At 45.2% G+C, this 19,194-nt stretch overlaps 1 protein-coding gene across 3 annotated transcripts in view; it reads right to left on the bottom strand.

The window, feature by feature from the left end:
- The window catches only part of tmod1 (tropomodulin 1), a 114,671-nt gene that overhangs the window by 28,914 nt on the left and 66,563 nt on the right, over positions 1–19,194 (bottom strand). For all 3 annotated transcript variants that reach the window (XM_023952050.2, XM_023952021.2, XM_023952078.2), the window contains exons 6-7: positions 17,617–17,706; positions 5,098–5,228 (exon numbers count right to left, since the gene is read on the bottom strand). In XM_023952050.2, the coding sequence (XP_023807818.1) occupies positions 5,098–5,228; positions 17,617–17,706 (221 nt within the window). The remainder of the gene's footprint in view (positions 1–5,097; positions 5,229–17,616; positions 17,707–19,194) is intronic.

Below are 19,194 nucleotides of genomic sequence, written 5' to 3'. Positions count from 1 at the left end.
CGGTTCCCAGTTTTTATTAGAATTAAAAATCACCGCCAATTTTAACCGCACCCCCCTTAGTACACACACCCCTCCCCCCTCAATATATACATCCCAGCATAAACACACACACATGCACACACGCACTCTCTCAAACACACATACACGCACACACATTTTGCAAGGAAGGTGGGACCTAGGACCATCTGTCCCCTGCCTCTTCCCTGGTGGGGGGTACGGGCCCCTTTGCAACGGCGGCTGTGTCCCCGGGGTGCCGGCTCCCTGGGCCCGGCGGTGCTCTCTCCGCGCGGTGGGGGGGTTCACATTACATCTGAGCCGGGGGTGTTCGTGTCCCTGGGGGGTGGGTTCTGGTCCTTGCTCCTGAGTGCTGGGCCCCGCCAAATTTCCAACTGTGGCCGAGCCTGGTCGGGCCATATTTACAACACCCCTTGTGGGCCCTCTTTTTTCCCCGGGGTTCCCCCCTCCTGGGCGGGGGCGGCGGGCCCCTGCCTCGCTCCTCCCTGGACCAACCGTGGGCCGGGCGGATGGCTGCCTGGAGTGCGGAGTGGGTCTCCCTTGGGGGGTCCTGGCTCGTACCTGGGGTTGGGGCGGGGGGATGCCCGGAACTCCTGGGTGGTGGTGGGGTGCTCGTCTGGGGCTGTGGGCGTCCTTCTCCGGTGGGGCCCTGCGTTGGGTTCTCCCGGCGCGGCGGGGGGGCTGCTCTCCTGGTTGGGCTGGGGCGGCGCCCTCTTTCCCTCCGTGCCTCCCTGCTCTCTGGCTCTGGGGGCCTTGCGGCGGCCCTGCTGGCCCTGGCCTGGGTGGCGGGCTTGGTCGCCCGGGCGGCGGTTGTTCCCTGCCTGTTCCCGTGTGGCGTTGGGAGGATTCCGGCTGCCGCTGCTAGTGCGGTGGGGGTCTTGGGGTGGGGATGGCTGGGCACTCTCCCTCCTTCTTTTCACGTTCCACCATCCATTTTAGAAGAACATAAACACTCACCTGAGCACAGGTGTTAGCTCAACAGACTGAATGACTGAAATATTTCACACTAGTTGGTTCTAAAGCATAAGTATGCATGTGAACACTATCTGTTTTGTGTACATGTCGACAGGTGGACATTTTTGCAACTAACAGGTGTGTTTATAACATTTGAGTGTGTGTGTGGACAGGCTCCGCCCTTTTTTTGTTTTTTTTTTACATTTAAACCTTACCATAATGATTAACAACCAGTAAACTTGTTGCTTTATGCTGCTTCATGGTCTTATCCCCCTTCCCCTCCTATTATCACCCCCTACCCCCCCTCTCTCTAACGTCCCTCTCTCTTCTTCCCCTCTTTCCTTTTCCGTCCGGTCCAACACCAAAGATTTTCAGACATGTTTGAAATTAATAAAGTTTGGCCTCAATTACAAAAGGGGTTTATTCAGACATAACTTTGGTTTGTCTGAAGATTAATACCCCTCTTGTTAAAGTAAAATATGTCCAACCCAAGAGGCCCTCAGCTCTCATCTGACTGCCCAGCTGTTGGACAGGACAAGTTAAAAAAAAAAAAAAAAGAATTAAAAATCATAAGACATCGATAAAGCACATGACAAAGATGAATTACTTAAGTATTACGTCAAAAATAACTTTTAGAAATCAACATGTCAAATGCAGATCAGTCATCTGAAATATATGCAGAAAAAAAAAAAAATGAAATATATGCAGATTATGTTACTTATAAAAGCCATTCATATGAATAAAACATAATACTATATCAGTAAAGTAGACACAACACTGTTTCAGGAATTTTCATAGCAAAATTTCATCAAGTATCAAAAGTTAAAAACGTGCAAAATTAGGCTACATTAGGAATGATTTTTGAATCAATTTATCAATTTTTGGAGAAAGTGAAGTAATATCATTAAAAGTCAATCAATTTAACAATTTTCAATAAGTGATTAATCATTTGTTTTACTTTTTTTAATATTTTTTTTGTATTTTTATTTTTTTTATAATAAAGTAATGCAGTAGGGGAAAAGTAAAAAGGGTCCATAACTGTCGATTGTCCAAGGTTGGTATTTCTTCTTTTACTGATAACAGCCGTTCTTCTGGGTTCAAAACAGAGTTAATAGTTCTCTTCGATGTTATGACTGCAGACATTAGATTCAGGTCCATATCCTTCTTCAGCTGATATCAGCGACGGTGAAAGTTGAGGTCAAGTTGTCTGCAGGTCAGAACTCTGTTATTCAGGTCACATCAGACATACAGAGAAAGTGATGAATCCACGTGTCATATTTCTTGAAATTATTTGTCTCTTTGGTTTATTACTCCATGTTGTTTCAGACGACCGTGATCAAACACTTTTCAAAGTCTTTCATGGTGTTCACAACCAGAACCTTGGACCGGTCCTCTGGACCGAGCGGTTTGACGTAAATCCTGCAGCCTTTAACCCAAGTGTTCTCAATCTGCTTACGCTTCCTGAGAAGCCGTGCATGTTTTGAGATTTCAGCATTCCTTCTGGTCAGATGGTCGTTCAGATAAGCAGCCGAACCTTTCAGTTGTTTCCTTTGGGTCATCAAAGCTAGCTTGTGTTTGTGATTCACAAACCTGATGAGGATTGCTGGTTTATCCGTCTCCTTTCTCCTGGGGAGCAGGTGGCAGGTCTCGATGGTATTGAGATCCAGGGAAATCCCTTTAGATGTGAGAAATGAATGTATTTGCTGCTCCAAAGACACTGCACCGATCTCCGTATTAGCACTGCTAGCTAAGCTAACGCTAGCATTAGCAGTGCTTGCTCCTGCTGTCAGTTTCGTTCGAGGCTTGATCGGTACTCCAGTGAGAATGACATTATTCATCCTTACTTGCTGTTCCACATCGTCCAGTCTTTTCTCAAGAATCTCGACCCGGTTTTCTCGCTGCTCGTTTTGAGCCCGAAATCTTCGGAACTCTTCCATCATTTCCCAAAGTGGCGTTAGCTTAGCCGACACTTGTTCCATAAAACTTTTCAGCGTTTCTTGAATAAGTCAAGAGTCTTTTTGAGGTCTTCGTATTCCTGGGGTTTCTTCGGGGGCATGGTCAGCTCTCTTTTTTGGGGAAAATCAACCTTTTAAGTAATTTGAAGATAGTTGTATTCGCAGAGAGGCACGCCACGCATCCTGCTGTGTAACCCGGAACCGGAAGTGTTCCCACACGCATACTTATGCATTCAAACCAACTAGTGTGAGACATTTCATTCAATCACGCAAACTACCGTAATTTCCGGACTATAAGCCGCTACTTTTTTCCTGCACTTACAGCCCTGCGGCTTATTCAGTGACGTGGCTAATTTCTAGATTTAATTGGCGGCCGCCATGTATGTACTTTCGGACTCAGTGAATGGTATGACTTTTCTATTCAACTCCAAGCAACAAGTCATTTATTTTTCAACACACCTCTAAGCAGCCAAACAGCATGGACTTGAGTTCAGGTCTTAGACACTTCAGTCATGGTTCAACAAAAAGAAACACGCATGTCCGGCCGCATCCCAGAATACTTTGGTGCCATTAGACCCAACGTGCACATGATCGCCACTACATTATGATGCAGCTTTCAAGTTAAAAGCAATCGTTAAAGGCAGCATAAAAAAATCCACCATCACCAACGAGTTTGGAAAAGCCGGTCAGCTGCTGACGGAAAAGCTGCAATCTGCAGCTGGGCTGCACGTAAATATGTGGGAATAACATCAGCCTTTATTTTGTCGGGACACGACTGGAAACACAAATTGACGTGGTCATTTTAACTGTTTCTAAGGACTGAGCTGAATTTTGCTTTGAAAAGCTCACAGCCTCTGTGTGAGCTGGAGACATGTTCTCCTGCTACTCGTTCACATAGAGCTGCGGGGCCGATGGCAGTCTGATGGCTCCCACACGTAACAACGCATCCGCCCCTCATACACAAAACGTACAGTATTAAGTCCGATTGCTCTGCACAGACACGATTTGCTCCGTCCACCGGCGCAATGGGGACGAAGCGCTACTCCCTGGAGCCGCCCTGGCCAGGGGTTTCGGAGAAGATAGGAAGGGGAGACAAGGAGCGCGTGGGGCGAGCGCGGAGCGCAGAGGCGTCGAGCCATTCTGCAGGCTGCAGCCAGGGCTTCCTCGAGGCGTCCACGGAGCAACAGTGTTTATTGTGGAAGGAAACTTCTGACGCACGCGCCGCGCAGAGGTGCGCGTATCGCGCTGAGGCGCGCGCTTTTCAGTCGCCGCTGCTTCATTTTATCGGTGTTTTTTTTAACCAGCCCCGTTACCACCATAATGCTGCCGCGACACAAGCGGAAGGAGAGCTGTTCTTCCGTTCGCCCCTCCATCCACTGCTGCTCCTTGCTCATTCTTAAACACGTACAACAGTATGGCGGGCCGGGTTAGACCCGCCTTTAGCCCCTAAGACTCATAACTGAGGGATGTAATGTTGATTATATGGTTACTTTTTGTAATTTTATGTATGATATCTAGATTGTCAATAAGTAAAAAAAAACAAAATAAAAAAAAACATAAGTGAGGAACTTGTGAACAGAATAGAGGTCCATGCTGTTTGTCAGATGTGGGTGTATTCAAAAACATGAGCCTCAGGCAAGGCTGTCTCCTCCCACAGTGTGCTAATGAAATGCACTCAGTTTGGGAGTCGGAACGTGAATTATCAGGCTGACCATGTTGCGTAATGCATGCGGCTTGTACACTGACGCGGCTTGTGTATGTACAAAAGAAGTTAAATACGTGAAAATGGACAGGTGCGGCTTATAATCGGGTGCGCTCTATAGTCCGTTAATTACGGTATTTGTGCAAAGGTGAGATAGCACCTGTGCTCGAGTGAGTGTTTCTCTTCCTGTAAAGTGGATGATGGATTTTTTGTGAAGTCCCATTTTCACAGGACTTCACAAAATTCTATGAAGTCCGTAGAGGTGGAGCTCTTGTAGGCATCTGATGTTCTGAGGTCCAGCTGCTTCTAGGATGCCGTTGTGCTCAGTAGCAGCCATCCTCTGAGGATCTCTCAGTGGAACCTGAAGTTCAGCTAAAGATCAAGCAAATTCATGGGAAATGTGCTCTGCTGAGGAAATAAAAAAACAACTTGTAGTCTTCCCTTTTCCTTCAAACTACACCATTCTCTGACCTTGATGTTGTTGAGGTTGACCTCCACCAGGTCAGGATCATTCCTCTTGATTTTCATCAGTGTTTCCTCCACGTCAGTGGAGTTTGGCTCCTCATCAGGGACCGGCTTATACTGTGTGCACTGGATCACACCTGGAGAGGAAGACAGGACAAAGAAGACTGTATGTTCAGCGATGCTCTGCAGCAGGAACCTGCACTGTTCCACCATTCAAAATGTAATGCTGCAGTCATTTTCATTGACCTGGCTCCCAATAAGTGATGGATATCATGTAAACTAAGTGGATGTCGTCTCCACAGTGTCTGTTTCACTTCACAGAGGATGGGAGGTAATTGTACTGTGGTGACAGACAGCTCATTTTATGTTTTCCACATGATGGTCTTACTACGTTCAGCGTGTCTGACTTATTGGAGCCAAATTGGAGCCTTTAAAATGTTTCATCAGTGTCAACATTCTGTGGGGATAAAAAGCTCATTTTGTAAGTAAGTCCATCAATCAAACAGCCATGAACACACAGCTAAACGGACGAGCAGGTCCACCTGACCACAGCGCCTTCAGGTTGGTAGTAGACAGTCAGGTGTTGCAGGTGAACTTGGTGAGTCTCAAAGTGTCATCATCAGACTTGGATCAAGACCCAGAGCTACTGCAGAGTTTGTGACAGACCCAGGAGTGGAGCCCAGTAAGTGACAGAACACAACCATGACCAGAACCTCTGACCTCTGACCACAGACATTTATATTACTGGACAATCATCTCTGACGTCACCCATTGACTTCTGCAGTCCTCCTACTTGAAGAATAACTTGTCAGCTCACAGGGCCGCCATGTTGGCTGGATTTAGTTCCGCCTAACTTAGACGTTGTCTAAATATGATGAAAAGAGGCAGGGCCAAATGAAGCCATTTCCCCCCCTTTGTTTTTGTCCACGCCCACAGTCTATGCGGGTCCACCGGCCAGTTCCACCATGCGAACGCTAACTGCTTTAGCTAAAGCTCATGACTTCCTAATATTTAAACCCCGGTCACAAGTTAGGTAGGAGTCATGTAGGTAGGTATGTAGGTATACGTCATAGATAGATAGATAGATAGATAGATAGATAGATAGATAGATAGATAGATAGATAGATAGATAGATAGATAGATAGATAGATAGATAGATAGATAGATAGATAGATAGATAGATAGATAGATAGATAGATAGATAGATAGATAGATGACTTTATTAATCCCACAATGGGGAAATTTCATTTCTGTGGCAGCAACACGACATTCAGAAATAATCTATATAATATAACATCAATAAAGGACATCACAAATGACATTTATATTAGATCATTAAAAATATTACTAAAATTATTATGAAAAATTATTATCAAAAATGAGATTCTTAATAAATAAAGAAATAAATATTAAATAAATACAGCTGCAAAAGTGTAAAAAACATGCGGTCTGCAAAACATGTAAACTGTAAAAAAACATTACAAATTTTTTCAAAATACAGAAATAACTAATGAAGTTCACACCAAAAACAAAAACAAACAACTGTTCAGGAACAAAAAACAATTTAAAATTGAAAAACAACAACTACAACAAAAGTAAATGAATCAATGACTAAACAGAAAAACACCCCTGGGACCGTGGAGTGTCACTTTGACACGGTGTTGTACAGTCTGATGGCTGTGGGGAGGAATGACCTGCGGTAGCGCTCCTTCTTACACTGAGGGTGCAACAGTCTTGTGCTGAAGGAGCTGGTCAGCGCCTCTACAGTTTGGTGTAGGGGGTGGGAGGGGTTATCCATGATGGATGTCAGCTTAGCTAACATCCTCCTGTCCGCCACCTCCTCGATGGATTCTAGTGTGCAGCCCAGGACAGAGCCGGCCCTCCTAACCAGTTTGTTAAGCCTCTTCAAGTCTCTGCCTGCACTGCCCCCCGCTCAGCACACAACTCCATAAAGGACCACTGAGGCCACCACAGTGTCATAAAAGGTCCTCAGCAGCTGTCTGCACACGCCAAAGGACCTCAGGCTCCTCAGCAGGTGAAGGCGACTCTGGCCCCTCCTGTACAGAGCATCCGTGTTGTTGGACCAGTCCAGTCTGTTGTTCAGGTGAACACCCAGATATTTAAATGTGTCCACGACCTCAATGTCTGAACCCTGGATGTTCACCGGTGACTGTGGTGGTGAGGACCTCTTGAAGTCCAGTATCAGCTCCTTCGTCTTGCTGGTGTTAAGCAGCAGGTGGTTAACTTCACACCAGCCAACAAAGTCAGTGATGACCCCCCTGTACTCCTGCTCATCCCCCCCTGATACACAGCCCACAATGGCACTGTCGTCTGAGAACTTCTGCAGATGACAGTGGTGGGAGTCGTAGGTGAAGTCTGATGTGTACAGGGTAAACAGGAATGGGGAGAACACAGTCCCTTGAGGTGCCCCCGTGCTGCAGACCACCACATCAGTCACGCAGCCTCACAAACTGTGGCCTGTCTGTGAGGTAGTTGATGGTCCAAGCAACCAGATGTTGGTCCACACCTGCAACCTCCAGCTTCCTCCTCAGCAGTGATGGCTGAATTGTGTTGAAAGCACTGGAGAAATCAAAAAACTCTCACAGTAATCTCCCAGGGGCCTCCAGGTGAGACAGGGCCCAGCTGCAGGTAGATGATGGCGTCATCCACCCCGATGCCTGGTCGATATGCAAACTGCAGCGGGTCCAGTGCTGAGCTCACCTGAGTGCGGAGATGGCTGAGGATGATCCTCTCCATAGCCTTCATCAGGTGGGAAGTCAAGGCGACAGGTCTGAAGTGGTTCGGTTCCGTAGGACGAGGTACCTTTGGAACCGGAACCAGGCAGGAAGTCCTCCAGAGGACTGGTACCTTCTCCAGTCTGAGGCTCATATTAAATATGAACAGCCCCCCCACACAGAGCTGGTCTGCACACTCCCTGAGGAGCCTGGAGGTGATGCTGTCAGGGCCTGTTGCCTTCCTGGCCTTTGTTCTCCTTAACTCCATCCTAACCTGATTCAGGGTGAGGCAAAGGGGGGTTGGAGGATGGGTGGGAGGTGGCTGGTCTGGTGCTGTGAGTCGTTGGGGGGGGGTCCCTTTGCTTCTGTTGGAAGAAGGGGAGAGTGGACTGTTTGGTGCTGAGGTGGTAACAGCTGCAGCTGGGAGGAGACGCCTGAGCTGGAAAGGTGTGAAGGGGGGGGCCGTGTGGGTGGAGACTGGGGGCTGGGCAGAATCAAATCTGTTAAAGAACAGGTTCAGTTCATTTATCCAGGCTTGGTCACCTGTGACCTGGCGACATTTCCAGCCTCAGCATGTCCTGAGATGTGTTTTAGACCCCTCCACACATCACGGATGTTGTTCTGTTCCAGGCGCTGCTCCAGCTTCTTCCTGTAGCAGTCCTTGCACTTCCTGATCTTATATTTCAGGTCCCTCTGTACTCTGCGTAGCTCCTCCTTGTCCCCAGAGAGAAAAGCCCTCTTCTTTTTATTTAGAATAGAAATAGAAATAGAAATATCTTTATTTGTCATTGTACATGTACAACGAAATTACAGTGCAATTTTTTCCGGTGGAATAAAAAGTCAAGTAAGAATAGAAAACTAAAAACTGCGAAATAAGACAATATCAGAAAGATATGTTAAAAAATATACAACAAAATATAAAAAGGAGGTTACACCTTCTCCGGTTATTGCACACTTCCCTAATAAATAAACTTTATTTAGCAGCGTTTAAGGCCACGGTGGCTCTCGGATAGAAGCTGTTTTTTAATCTGTTTGTCCTTGTTTTAATTGTTCTGTATCTCCTGCCTGAAGGCAGCAGTTCAAACTGGGAATGACCGGGGTGTGATGGATCCAGCAGAATGTTTTGAGCCTTTTTTAGGCAGCGAGAACTGTACAGTTCTTCCAGGGATGGGAGAGGGCAGCCGATGATCTTCTGGGCTCTTGTGGCGACTCTCTGGAGAGCTGTCCTAGCCGCAGCTGTGCAACTGGCAAACCAGGCACAGACACAGTACGTTAAAATGCTCTCTATTGAGCAGCGGTAGAAGGACACCAGCAGTTTCTCACTCAGTTTGTTTTTCTTTAAAAGCCTGAGAAAATACAGTCTCTGCTGGGCCTTCTTCACCAGAGCAGTGGTGTTGGCGCTCCAGGTCAGGTCCTGCTCAATGGTGACGCCCAGGAGCTTGAAAGCAGCCACCCTCTCCACACAATCCCCACCAATAGACAGTGGCTGAATGACATTTTTTTTCTCCTGTAGTCCACCACCATTTCCTTGGTTTTTGTTGTGTTGAGGATTAGATTGTTTTTTTCACACCAGACACAGAGCCGCTCCACCTCGTCCCGGTAAGCGGACTCATCATTCCCAGAGATGAGCCCCACTACTGTGGTGTCGTCTGCAAACTTAATGATGGTATTGCTGGGGTGGGTGGAGGTGCAGTCTTGTGTGTAGAGGGTGTAGAGCAGGGGGCTCAGCACACAGCCCTGTGGGGAGCCGGTACTGAGGGTGAGAGCTGTCGACGTGTGGGACCCTACTCTAACCCTCTGGGGGCGGTCTGTCAAGAAGTCCAAAATCCAGAGGCATGTGGAGGTGGGGAGTCCGAGGGCCTCCAGTTTGGAAACAAGTCTGTGAGGGAGGATGGTGTTAAAGGCGGAACTGAAATCCACAAACAGCAGCCTCACGTAGTTCCCCGGTTGCTCCAGATGGGACAAAGCAGTGTGGAGAGTGGTGGTGATGGCATCTTCTGTGGACCTGTTCGCCCTGTATGCAAACTGGTAGCTGTCAAGTGTTGATGGAAGGCATGAGGTAATGTGGTTGCGTACCAGTTTCTCAAGGCATTTTGTGATGATCGGGGTCAAGGCGACGGGTCTATAGTCCTTGAGGCCTGTGATTGTGGATGTTTTGGGCAGAGGGACAATAGTTGAGGATTTGAGGCAGGGTGGGACGATGGACTGATGTAAGGAACGATTGAAGATCTTAGTAAAGACCCCCGCCAGCTGGTCTGCACAGTCCTTCAGCACCTGTCCAGTGATGCCATCAGGTCCGACAGCCTTCCTCGGGTTCACAGACCTCAGCGTGCGCCTCACCTCATGTTCCTCTACCCTTAGGGAGGGGCCGTTGTTCGCTGATGCCTGTAATGCAGCTGTCTCTGGTGGCTCCACCTCGAAGCGGGCAAAGAAGAGGTTAAGCTCCTCTGCCAGTGAAGGGTTCCCATCAACAGCAGCGAGGTTTGGTCTGTAGTTGGTTAGATGTTGGATCCCTTGCCAAACCTGCCGTGTGTTGTTTGTTTTGAGGTTGTCTTCCATTTTTTGCTTGTAGTCTATTTTGGCCTGTCGGATGCCTCTCTTCAGGTTTGCTCTGGCAGAGCTGTACAGGTTCCTGTCACCGGACCTGAAGGCTGTGTTCCTCCCAATTTGTTCTTTCAAAGCAGTCCTGCAGCTGGTGGGAGGCACCTTCGGGCCAAGTTTTAATAGTCTTTCTTTTGGTGGGAGCCCGTTTCCTGAGGGGGGTATATGCAGGGGCTAGGAGCAGGGAAATGTGGTCTGACTGGCCCAGGTGGAGGGTCTTCAGCTCAGGAGTAACCCAGGGCTTGTTGTTGGAAAAACACTGCACTGATTTTGTGTGCACTGTGTTTTCCACACAAAAATTGACATAGTCCGTGATGCAGTTAGTGAGACTGTCAATGTCCTCCCCGTGTGGACTGCAGAGAACGTCTCAGTCTGTGGTGCTAAAACAGTCCCTTAGTCGCTCTGTTACCTCCTCAGTCCAGATCTTCACCGTTTTAATCTGTGGTTTCTGCTGTTTCACCACTGGAGTGTACGCAGAGGAGAGATGGACCAGGTTGTGATCAGAGCGTCTTAAAGGGGGGAGGGGGGCAGAAGTATATGCATTCTTGATGTTAGCATAGAAAAGGTCCAGAGTTTTTCTGTCCCTCGTATGACAGTTCACATACTGGGTGAAGTTGGACAGGGTGGCGGAGAGGGGGGTGCATGCATGGTTAAAGTCCCCAGAAATCAGGATCAGGGCCTGCGGGTGTTGTGTCTGCAGCTGGGACACGGTGCTGTGCACGCGCTCACAAGCGACAGCAGCGTCAGCCGACGGGGGGATGTAAACAGTCACCACCAGCACATGGGAAAACTCCCGTGGAAGGTAGTACGGCCGAACGCTGACTGCCACCAGTTCAATGTCCTTGCTGCAGTGCTGTTCTTTCACAGTCATGTGGTTCCGGTTACACCACCTGTCATTCACGAACACCGCCAGACCACCGCCTTTCTTCTTTCCGCTCTGCGCCGCGCTCCGGTCCGCCCGCACCAGCGTGAATCCAGTAACTGAGACCACGGAGTTTGTCATGTCCTGGTTGAGCCACGTCTCGGTGAAACACAGCAGGCTGCTCTCACGGTACACCCGCTGCAGACGCATGAGCGCTGTTAGCTCGTCCAGCTTGTTAGAGAGCGCGCGGACGTTTCCCATAGTAACGGATGGTAAACATGGCTTGTACCTCCGTCTTCTCTTCCGGCGTTTAACTCCAGCTCTGCAGCCTCGTCGTTTCCTCCGTATTTCAGCTGGAACATCTGGCTTTCCAGCGAGGAGAATCTCAACTCGTCCAAGAGCTAACAGCTGATCTCGAGTGTAAACAATGGAGCTGCATCCTAACGGATTCCCCGAGGCCGGTTCAAAAGGTTGAGAAAAAATAAAAAAACAAAAAGCAAAAGTAATAATGTTCCTGTCGTTTGTCGTTGAACTTCGTAATAGTTGTTGAAAAATACAAAAAACACAAATAAGTTGGAAGAAAATATTAAAAAACGCAAAGTAAGGAACACAAAAAGGTAGAGCTGCCCAGATAAGCTGCCACACACGCGGCGCCATGGTAACCGATCAAACATGTAGTTATGTGTCATGTAGGTATGTGTCATGAAGGTATGTGTCATATAGGTGTGTGTCATATAGGTGTGTGTCATGTAGGTGTGTGTCATGCAGGTGTGTGTCATATAGGTGTGTGTCATGTAGGTGTGTGTCATGTAGGTGTGTGTCATGAAGGTATGTGTCATGAAGGTATGTGTCATGCAGGTGTGTGTCATGAAGGTATGTGTCATGTAGGTATGTGTCATGAAGGTATGTGTCATGAAGGTATGTGTCATGAAGGTATGTGTCATGAAGTTATGTGTCATATAGGTGTGTGTCATATAGGTGTGTGTCATGTAGGTATGTGTCATATAGGTGTGTGTCATATAGGTGTGTGTCATGTAGGTATGTGTCATATAGGTGTGTGTCATGCAGGTGTGTGTCATATAGGTATGTGTTATAGAGGTATGTGTCATGAAGGTGTGTGTCATATAGGTGTGTGTCATATAGGTGTGTGTCATATAGGTATGTGTCATGTAGGTATGTGTCATGAAGGTGTGTGTCATATAGGTGTGTGTCATATAGGTGTGTGTCATGCAGGTGTGTGTCATATAGGTATGTGTTATATAGGTATGTGTCATGAAGGTATGTGTCATGGTGGAGGGTGGCTCGAGAGCCGGTTGGACCCAGACGCAGAGGCGGAGGCATGAGGATCAGGGCTAGTGGGTTTTAATACACAAAAAGAACAAACAAAAAGCGCTGCGGAGCAGGATGACAAAAACCAAACGAAAACTCACTGTGGCGTGGCGAGGAACAAGGGACTTGACAGCAAGACATGAACACCAAGACCGAGTTAATGGACCAGCACAGGAGGAAGGCAGAGACGAGACTTAAATACAGACAGGGCAGACAAGACACAAGTGGACACGATCAGGGCTGATGGGGACCAAAGGAAGTAAAACTCAAGAAACAAGACAAGACAGGACCTTACAAAATAAAACAGGAAACAGAAAACAAGACGAAAAACAAGACAGCAAACTCAAACCATGACAGTATGCGTCATATAGGTGTGTGTCATGTAGGTGTGTGTCATGCAGGTGTGTGTCATATAGGTGTGTGTCATGTAGGTGTGTGTCATGTAGGTATGTGTCATGAAGGTATGTGTCATGAAGGTATGTGTCATATAGGTATGTGTCATGAAGGTATGTGTCATATAGGTGTGTGTCATGTAAGTGTATGTCATATAGGTGTGTGTCATGTAGGTGTGTGTCATGAAGGTATGTGTCATATAGGTGTGTGTCATGTAAGTGTATGTCATATAGGTGTGTGTCATGTAGGTGTGTGTCATGAAGGTATGTGTCATATAGGTGTGTGTCATGTAGGTGTGTGTCATGTAGGTATGTGTCATGAAGGTATGTGTCATGAAGGTATGTGTCATATAGGTATGTGTCATGAAGGTATATGTCATATAGGTGTGTGTCATGTAGGTGTGTGTCATGCAGGTGTGTGTCATATAGGTGTGTGTCATGTAGGTGTGTGTCATGTAGGTGTGTGTCATGAAGGTATGTGTCATATAGGTGTGTGTCATGTAGGTGTGTGTCATGCAGGTGTGTGTCATATAGGTGTGTGTCATGTAGGTGTGTGTCATGTAGGTGTGTGTCATGAAGGTATGTGTCATGAAGGTATGTGTCATGCAGGTGTGTGTCATGAAGGTATGTGTCATGTAGGTATGTGTCATGAAGGTATGTGTCATGAAGGTATGTGTCATGAAAGTATGTGTCATATAGGTATGTGTCATATAGGTATGTGTCATATAGGTATGTGTCATGAAGGTATGTGTCATGAAGGTGTGTGTCATGAAGGTATGTGTCATGTAGGTATGTGTCATGAAGGTATGTGTCATGAAGGTATGTGTCATGAAGGTATGTGTCATGAAGGTATGTGTCATGAAGGTATGTGTCATATAGGTATGTGTCATATAGGTATGTGTCATGAAGGTATGTGTCATGAAGGTGTGTGTCATGAAGGTATGTGTCATGTAGGTATGTGTCATGAAGGTATGTGTCATGAAGGTATGTGTCATGAAGGTATGTGTCATGAAGGTATGTGTCATATAGGTGTGTGTCATGAAGGTATGTGTCATGAAGGTATGTGTCATATAGGTATGTGTCATGAAGGTATGTGTCATGAAGGTATGTGTCATATAGGTATGTGTCATGAAGGTATGTGTCATGAAGGTATGTGTCATATAGGTGTGTGTCATGAAGGTATGTGTCATGAAGGTATGTGTCATATAGGTATGTGTCATATAGGTATGTGTCATGAAGGTATGTGTCATGAAGGTGTGTGTCATGAAGGTATGTGTCATGTAGGTATGTGTCATGAAGGTATGTGTCATGAAGGTATGTGTCATGAAGGTCTGTGTCATGAAGGTATGTGTCATATAGGTGTGTGTCATGAAGGTATGTGTCATGAAGGTATGTGTCATGAAGGTATGTGTCATGAAGGTATGTGTCATATAGGTGTGTGTCATGAAGGTATGTGTCATGAAGGTATGTGTCATATAGGTATGTGTCATGAAGGTATGTGTCATATAGGTATGTGTCATGAAGGTATGTGTCATGCAGGTGTGTGTCATGAAGGTATGTGTCATGTAGGTATGTGTCATGAAGGTATGTGTCATGAAGGTATGTGTCATGAAGGTATGTGTCATGTAGGTATGTGTCATGAAGGTATGTGTCATGAAGGTATGTGTCATGAAGGTATGTGTCATGAAGGTATGTGTCATATAGGTGTGTGTCATGAAGGTATGTGTCATGAAGGTATGTGTCATATAGGTATGTGTCATGAAGGTATGTGTCATATAGGTATGTGTCATGAAGGTATGTGTCATGCAGGTGTGTGTCATGCAGGTGTGTGTCATGTAGGTATGTGTCATGTAGGTATGTGTCATGAAGGTATGTGTCATGAAGGTATGTGTCATGAAGGTATGTGTCATGTAGGTATGTGTCATGAAGGTATGTGTCATGAAGGTATGTGTCATATAGGTATGTGTCATGAAGGTATGTGTCATATAGGTATGTGTCATGAAGGTATGTGTCATGCAGGTGTGTGTCATGCAGGTGTGTGTCATGTAGGTATGTGTCATGTAGGTATGTGTCATGAAGGTATGTGTCATGAAGGTGTGTGTCATGAAGGTATGTGTCATGTAGGTATGTGTCATGAAGGTATGTGTCATGAAGGTCTGTGTCATGAAGGTATGTGTCATATAGGTGTGTGTCATGAAGGTATGTGTCATGAAGGTATGTGTCATGAAGGTATGTGTCATGAAGGTATGTGTCATATAGGTGTGTGTCATGAAGGTATGTGTCATGAAGGTATGTGTCATATAGGTATGTGTCATGAAGGTATGTGTCATATAGGTATGTGTCATGAAGGTATGTGTCATGCAGGTGTGTGTCATGCAGGTGTGTGTCATGTAGGTATGTGTCATGTAGGTATGTGTCATGAAGGTATGTGTCATGAAGGTGTGTGTCATGAAGGTATGTGTCATGTAGGTATGTGTCATGAAGGTATGTGTCATGAAGGTATGTGTCATGAAGGTCTGTGTCATGAAGGTATGTGTCATATAGGTGTGTGTCATGAAGGTATGTGTCATGAAGGTATGTGTCATGAAGGTATGTGTCATGAAGGTATGTGTCATATAGGTGTGTGTCATGTAGGTATGTGTCATGTAGGTATGTGTCATGAAGGTATGTGTCATGAAGGTATGTGTCATGAAGGTATGTGTCATATAGGTATGTGTCATATAGGTATGTGTCATGAAGGTATGTGTCATATAGGTATGTGTCATGAAGGTATGTGTCATGAAGGTATGTGTCATATAGGTGTGTGTCATGAAGGTATGTGTCATGCAGGTGTGTGTCATATAGGTGTGTGTCATGTAGGTGTGTGTCATGAAGGTAGGTATGTAGGTTAACCTTGCTTTCTGGAATACCCCTGTGGTTTAATCTCACAGTCAGCCAGTTTCTAAATCTACTACAGTGAACACCAAAGTGGATCTGAAGCTGGATCCAGCTGTCAACCTAAAGCGACCCAGATAATACCGTAAACACAAATATCTAGGTAGTTCATTGCTGGGATTCTTCTACACTTCTGCCTGCATGAATGTTATTGGCAAACAAAGCGGAGGGCTATTTTATCACATAGAAGTCTTGTTCTTTGCACTCAGAGACTATAATAAATAAAGTATTTTATTGTACAGCAAAACCACGTCTCATGTTTTCTTCTCATGCTAACCAGACCTGCAAAAAAAAATTCCTTCATATAACAGTAGAAAATGAAAAAGTGAGACAAAAGTTCAGAAGAGTAAATGAAATAAACATTTTAACCCTTGTGTTATCCTAGGCACTTTAACGTTGGGAGTGGGGTCATCTAGACCCACTAGACAGAGCTCTGAACCTTTCTTCTTCAATGATTTGTGATCTTCACTGGTGTCCATGGATTACATGAAATCTTTCCACCTTTATCCACCTTTGTCATGGTAGGGAGAACACCTCAATGTTGACGTGATCTCCCTACCATCTTACCTGGCCCCACACATGGTAATGGCTAGAATAGTGTTAGTCTCAGACACGTCATTCTTACTAACAGCTCTTGAAATGAGCATGGTAAAGCTCTGAAGGACATGCATGTAGGAGCCCAGCACAAAATTCACGTTACTACAGGTTGACTTTGGACATTATGCAATTTGTTTATTGTATTCCGTTTTTCAGCATTGATTCACCCGCCGTGCTTTTTTTATCTTTAGAAAAATGCCTCTCAGAAGACATTTGTTGTTTTGAGAAAAAAATCTCATCATGCACATCAAGATTATAGCTGAAAAGTATTCTAATGAGTCTGATTGTCATTGGAATATCAATCAGATACTTTTGTTGATGAGTATAGATAGATGTTTTTTTAGTAATGGAATGCGAATGTCTCTTTTTTATATATTGAAACAATGAATTGAAGTAAGGTCCTGTTTACACATGCCAGGTTTATTTCCCAGGGGATTGTGCGTACCCCCACACATGGATGCTGAGCTACAAGGAGCCCATAGCTTGAAGAAAACATTACAGCCAAACCTGCTGTTGGTGCAGTAGGACTAACCCCACCAAACATCCCAGACAAACCCTGAGGTCATACAGACCCCTTACCCTTCTGTGGATGAACTCACAATAAAAAATAAAAAGAACAAAAGAGTGTTACCTGAAAAGGTATATTAATGTCTCTGTACAAGTCATCTCATGTGTCTCTACTGTAAATATATTTTCACTACAAATGCATTTTTACAAAAGTGCTGCACTATTTTTTGTCTTTGCCTTAACTTTGTCACCGTGTTTTTATTCACTGAATAATAATGACAAACTTTGTCTGCATGTGTTTGTGTGTGTGCTTTGGTGTGTGTGTAAGTGTGTTTGTGTCTTAATGTGTGTATGCGTTGGTGTGTGTCTTTGTGTATTTGTGTGCTTGTTTGTCTGTATGTGTGTGTCTGTGTCTTTATGTGTGTTTGTGTATACGTGTGTGTCTTTTTGTGTGCTAGTATGTGTTTGTGTGTATGCGTTGGTGTGTGTGTCTTTGTGTGTCTGTTTGTGTGTGTCGATATGTGTGTTTTTGTATACGCGTGTGTCTTTGTGTGTGTGTTGCACGTACTGTTGAGGCCCTGCTTGTTGACGATGGTGCTGCTTGCCAGAGCTTCGTAGTACTGCTGGTTGCTCATCAGAGTGTGCATGCCCAGAATGGCTGTCGGACAACAAAATACAAACATTTAATCGTTTTTTTTGCCTAAAAATGGATGCAAAAAGACAAAAGTGTGTTTGCTTCGATGGCCATGCTCACTGACACAGCAAAGAAGCAGGTGCAGCAGATAAAGCAGCAGACTCGGTCCAACATGAACTTTAGACGTGATCTCGTCATGGATACCTCACATGCACTCACACCTGAATCTTTCAACACGAACCTCAAAAAAAAACCACACAGGTGACACAACAGCAGCAACAGGTTTCCTGCAGGTCAAGGGAACCCGTGCAAAAATGCAAACACAATTGACTCATCTTCTTAATTTTAAACATATTATCACTCATGTTCCTTAAGTTCAGGTCATTTCTGATCAGACAGGGAAAGGCTTCAAATCTTCTGAGCCATGCCAGTAGGGGGTGGGGCTTGGTAACCGTTAAAGCAGAAAAATGTTTCATCTTCAGGACAGGAGGAGAAAATCAGGCGCTCGTCACCAACACCAACAAAAAACAAGGACTTCGGGAAAGGGTTCAATTTGATGATGAGAACGTTTTCAGAAAACCTGCTGCATGTGGGCTCAGAGGAGATCTGATCCGTTTGAAAGTTAAAAAAAATAAGAATAAACAGTTCAAACAATTCAAGATGTTTTAACCTTTCAAAATAAAAATGTCTCAAAAATAACTGTAAAAATTTTAGGAAAGTTTCCCTTCATGGGATCAATAACACAAATCAATTCTATTCAGGCATGTTCTATTCTAAAGGTTGCATCCTGAAATGAGGCATCCGTGTTTCTGTTCTGTGCTTTAAACATCTAAAGGGACTTTTTCAGGCAGAGTTCTTATGATTTCAGGTTTGTCACAAAAAACAAAGGTTCAGAAAGAGAGGCAGCTTTTCTTTACACGTTACACGTTAATACCGTGAAGCAGAGTCTCCATCATTTCAGGATGTAGTCTTTTTATAAATGAATGTCTGAAACAGTTTGGAGTCCTCAGATCTACATCAATGTTTTTCAGCAGAATTTGGATGTCAGATGAGAACATTTTAACCTTGATGGTGATCATCATTTACTGAATGTGATCAGAAGCGTGGAAACATTGATTAGGATGGATTTTCCTATTAATTGTTTCAGAAGCTGAATGAAAATCTGCCTTTTTCTCAAACCCGTCCACACATTCATTTGTAACAGCCGTTGTCTTGATTTTATCAGCAGTGACAACGTCTGCGTCACACTATAGCAGGGTCATAGCAGAGCATGCTTCCACACATGCGGGCTGAAGGGTCACCAGATACCCAGATGGTGATCGGGTAAGTCCAGCAGTGAAGGGAAAGGAGGGAAAACAGGGAGAAACTGATGGAAAATGAAGAATGAAGAGAATATAGAAACTGAATGAAACAGAGAAGAGTTAGAATGAAGGGAATCAAACCAACGTGATGATGCTGACATTTTCAAAAATTATGAGCTCAGATGGAAGACGGAGAAGACAACCAGAATTT

This window comes from Oryzias latipes, chromosome 1, assembly GCF_053564925.1.
Source record: "Oryzias latipes strain Hd-rR chromosome 1, Olatipes_Hd-rR_3.1".
In the NCBI taxonomy this organism is placed as follows: domain Eukaryota; kingdom Metazoa; phylum Chordata; class Actinopteri; order Beloniformes; family Adrianichthyidae; genus Oryzias; species Oryzias latipes.
The sequence above is the reverse complement of the archived record's forward strand: the minus strand, read 5'-3'. Positions and strand labels throughout refer to the sequence as shown.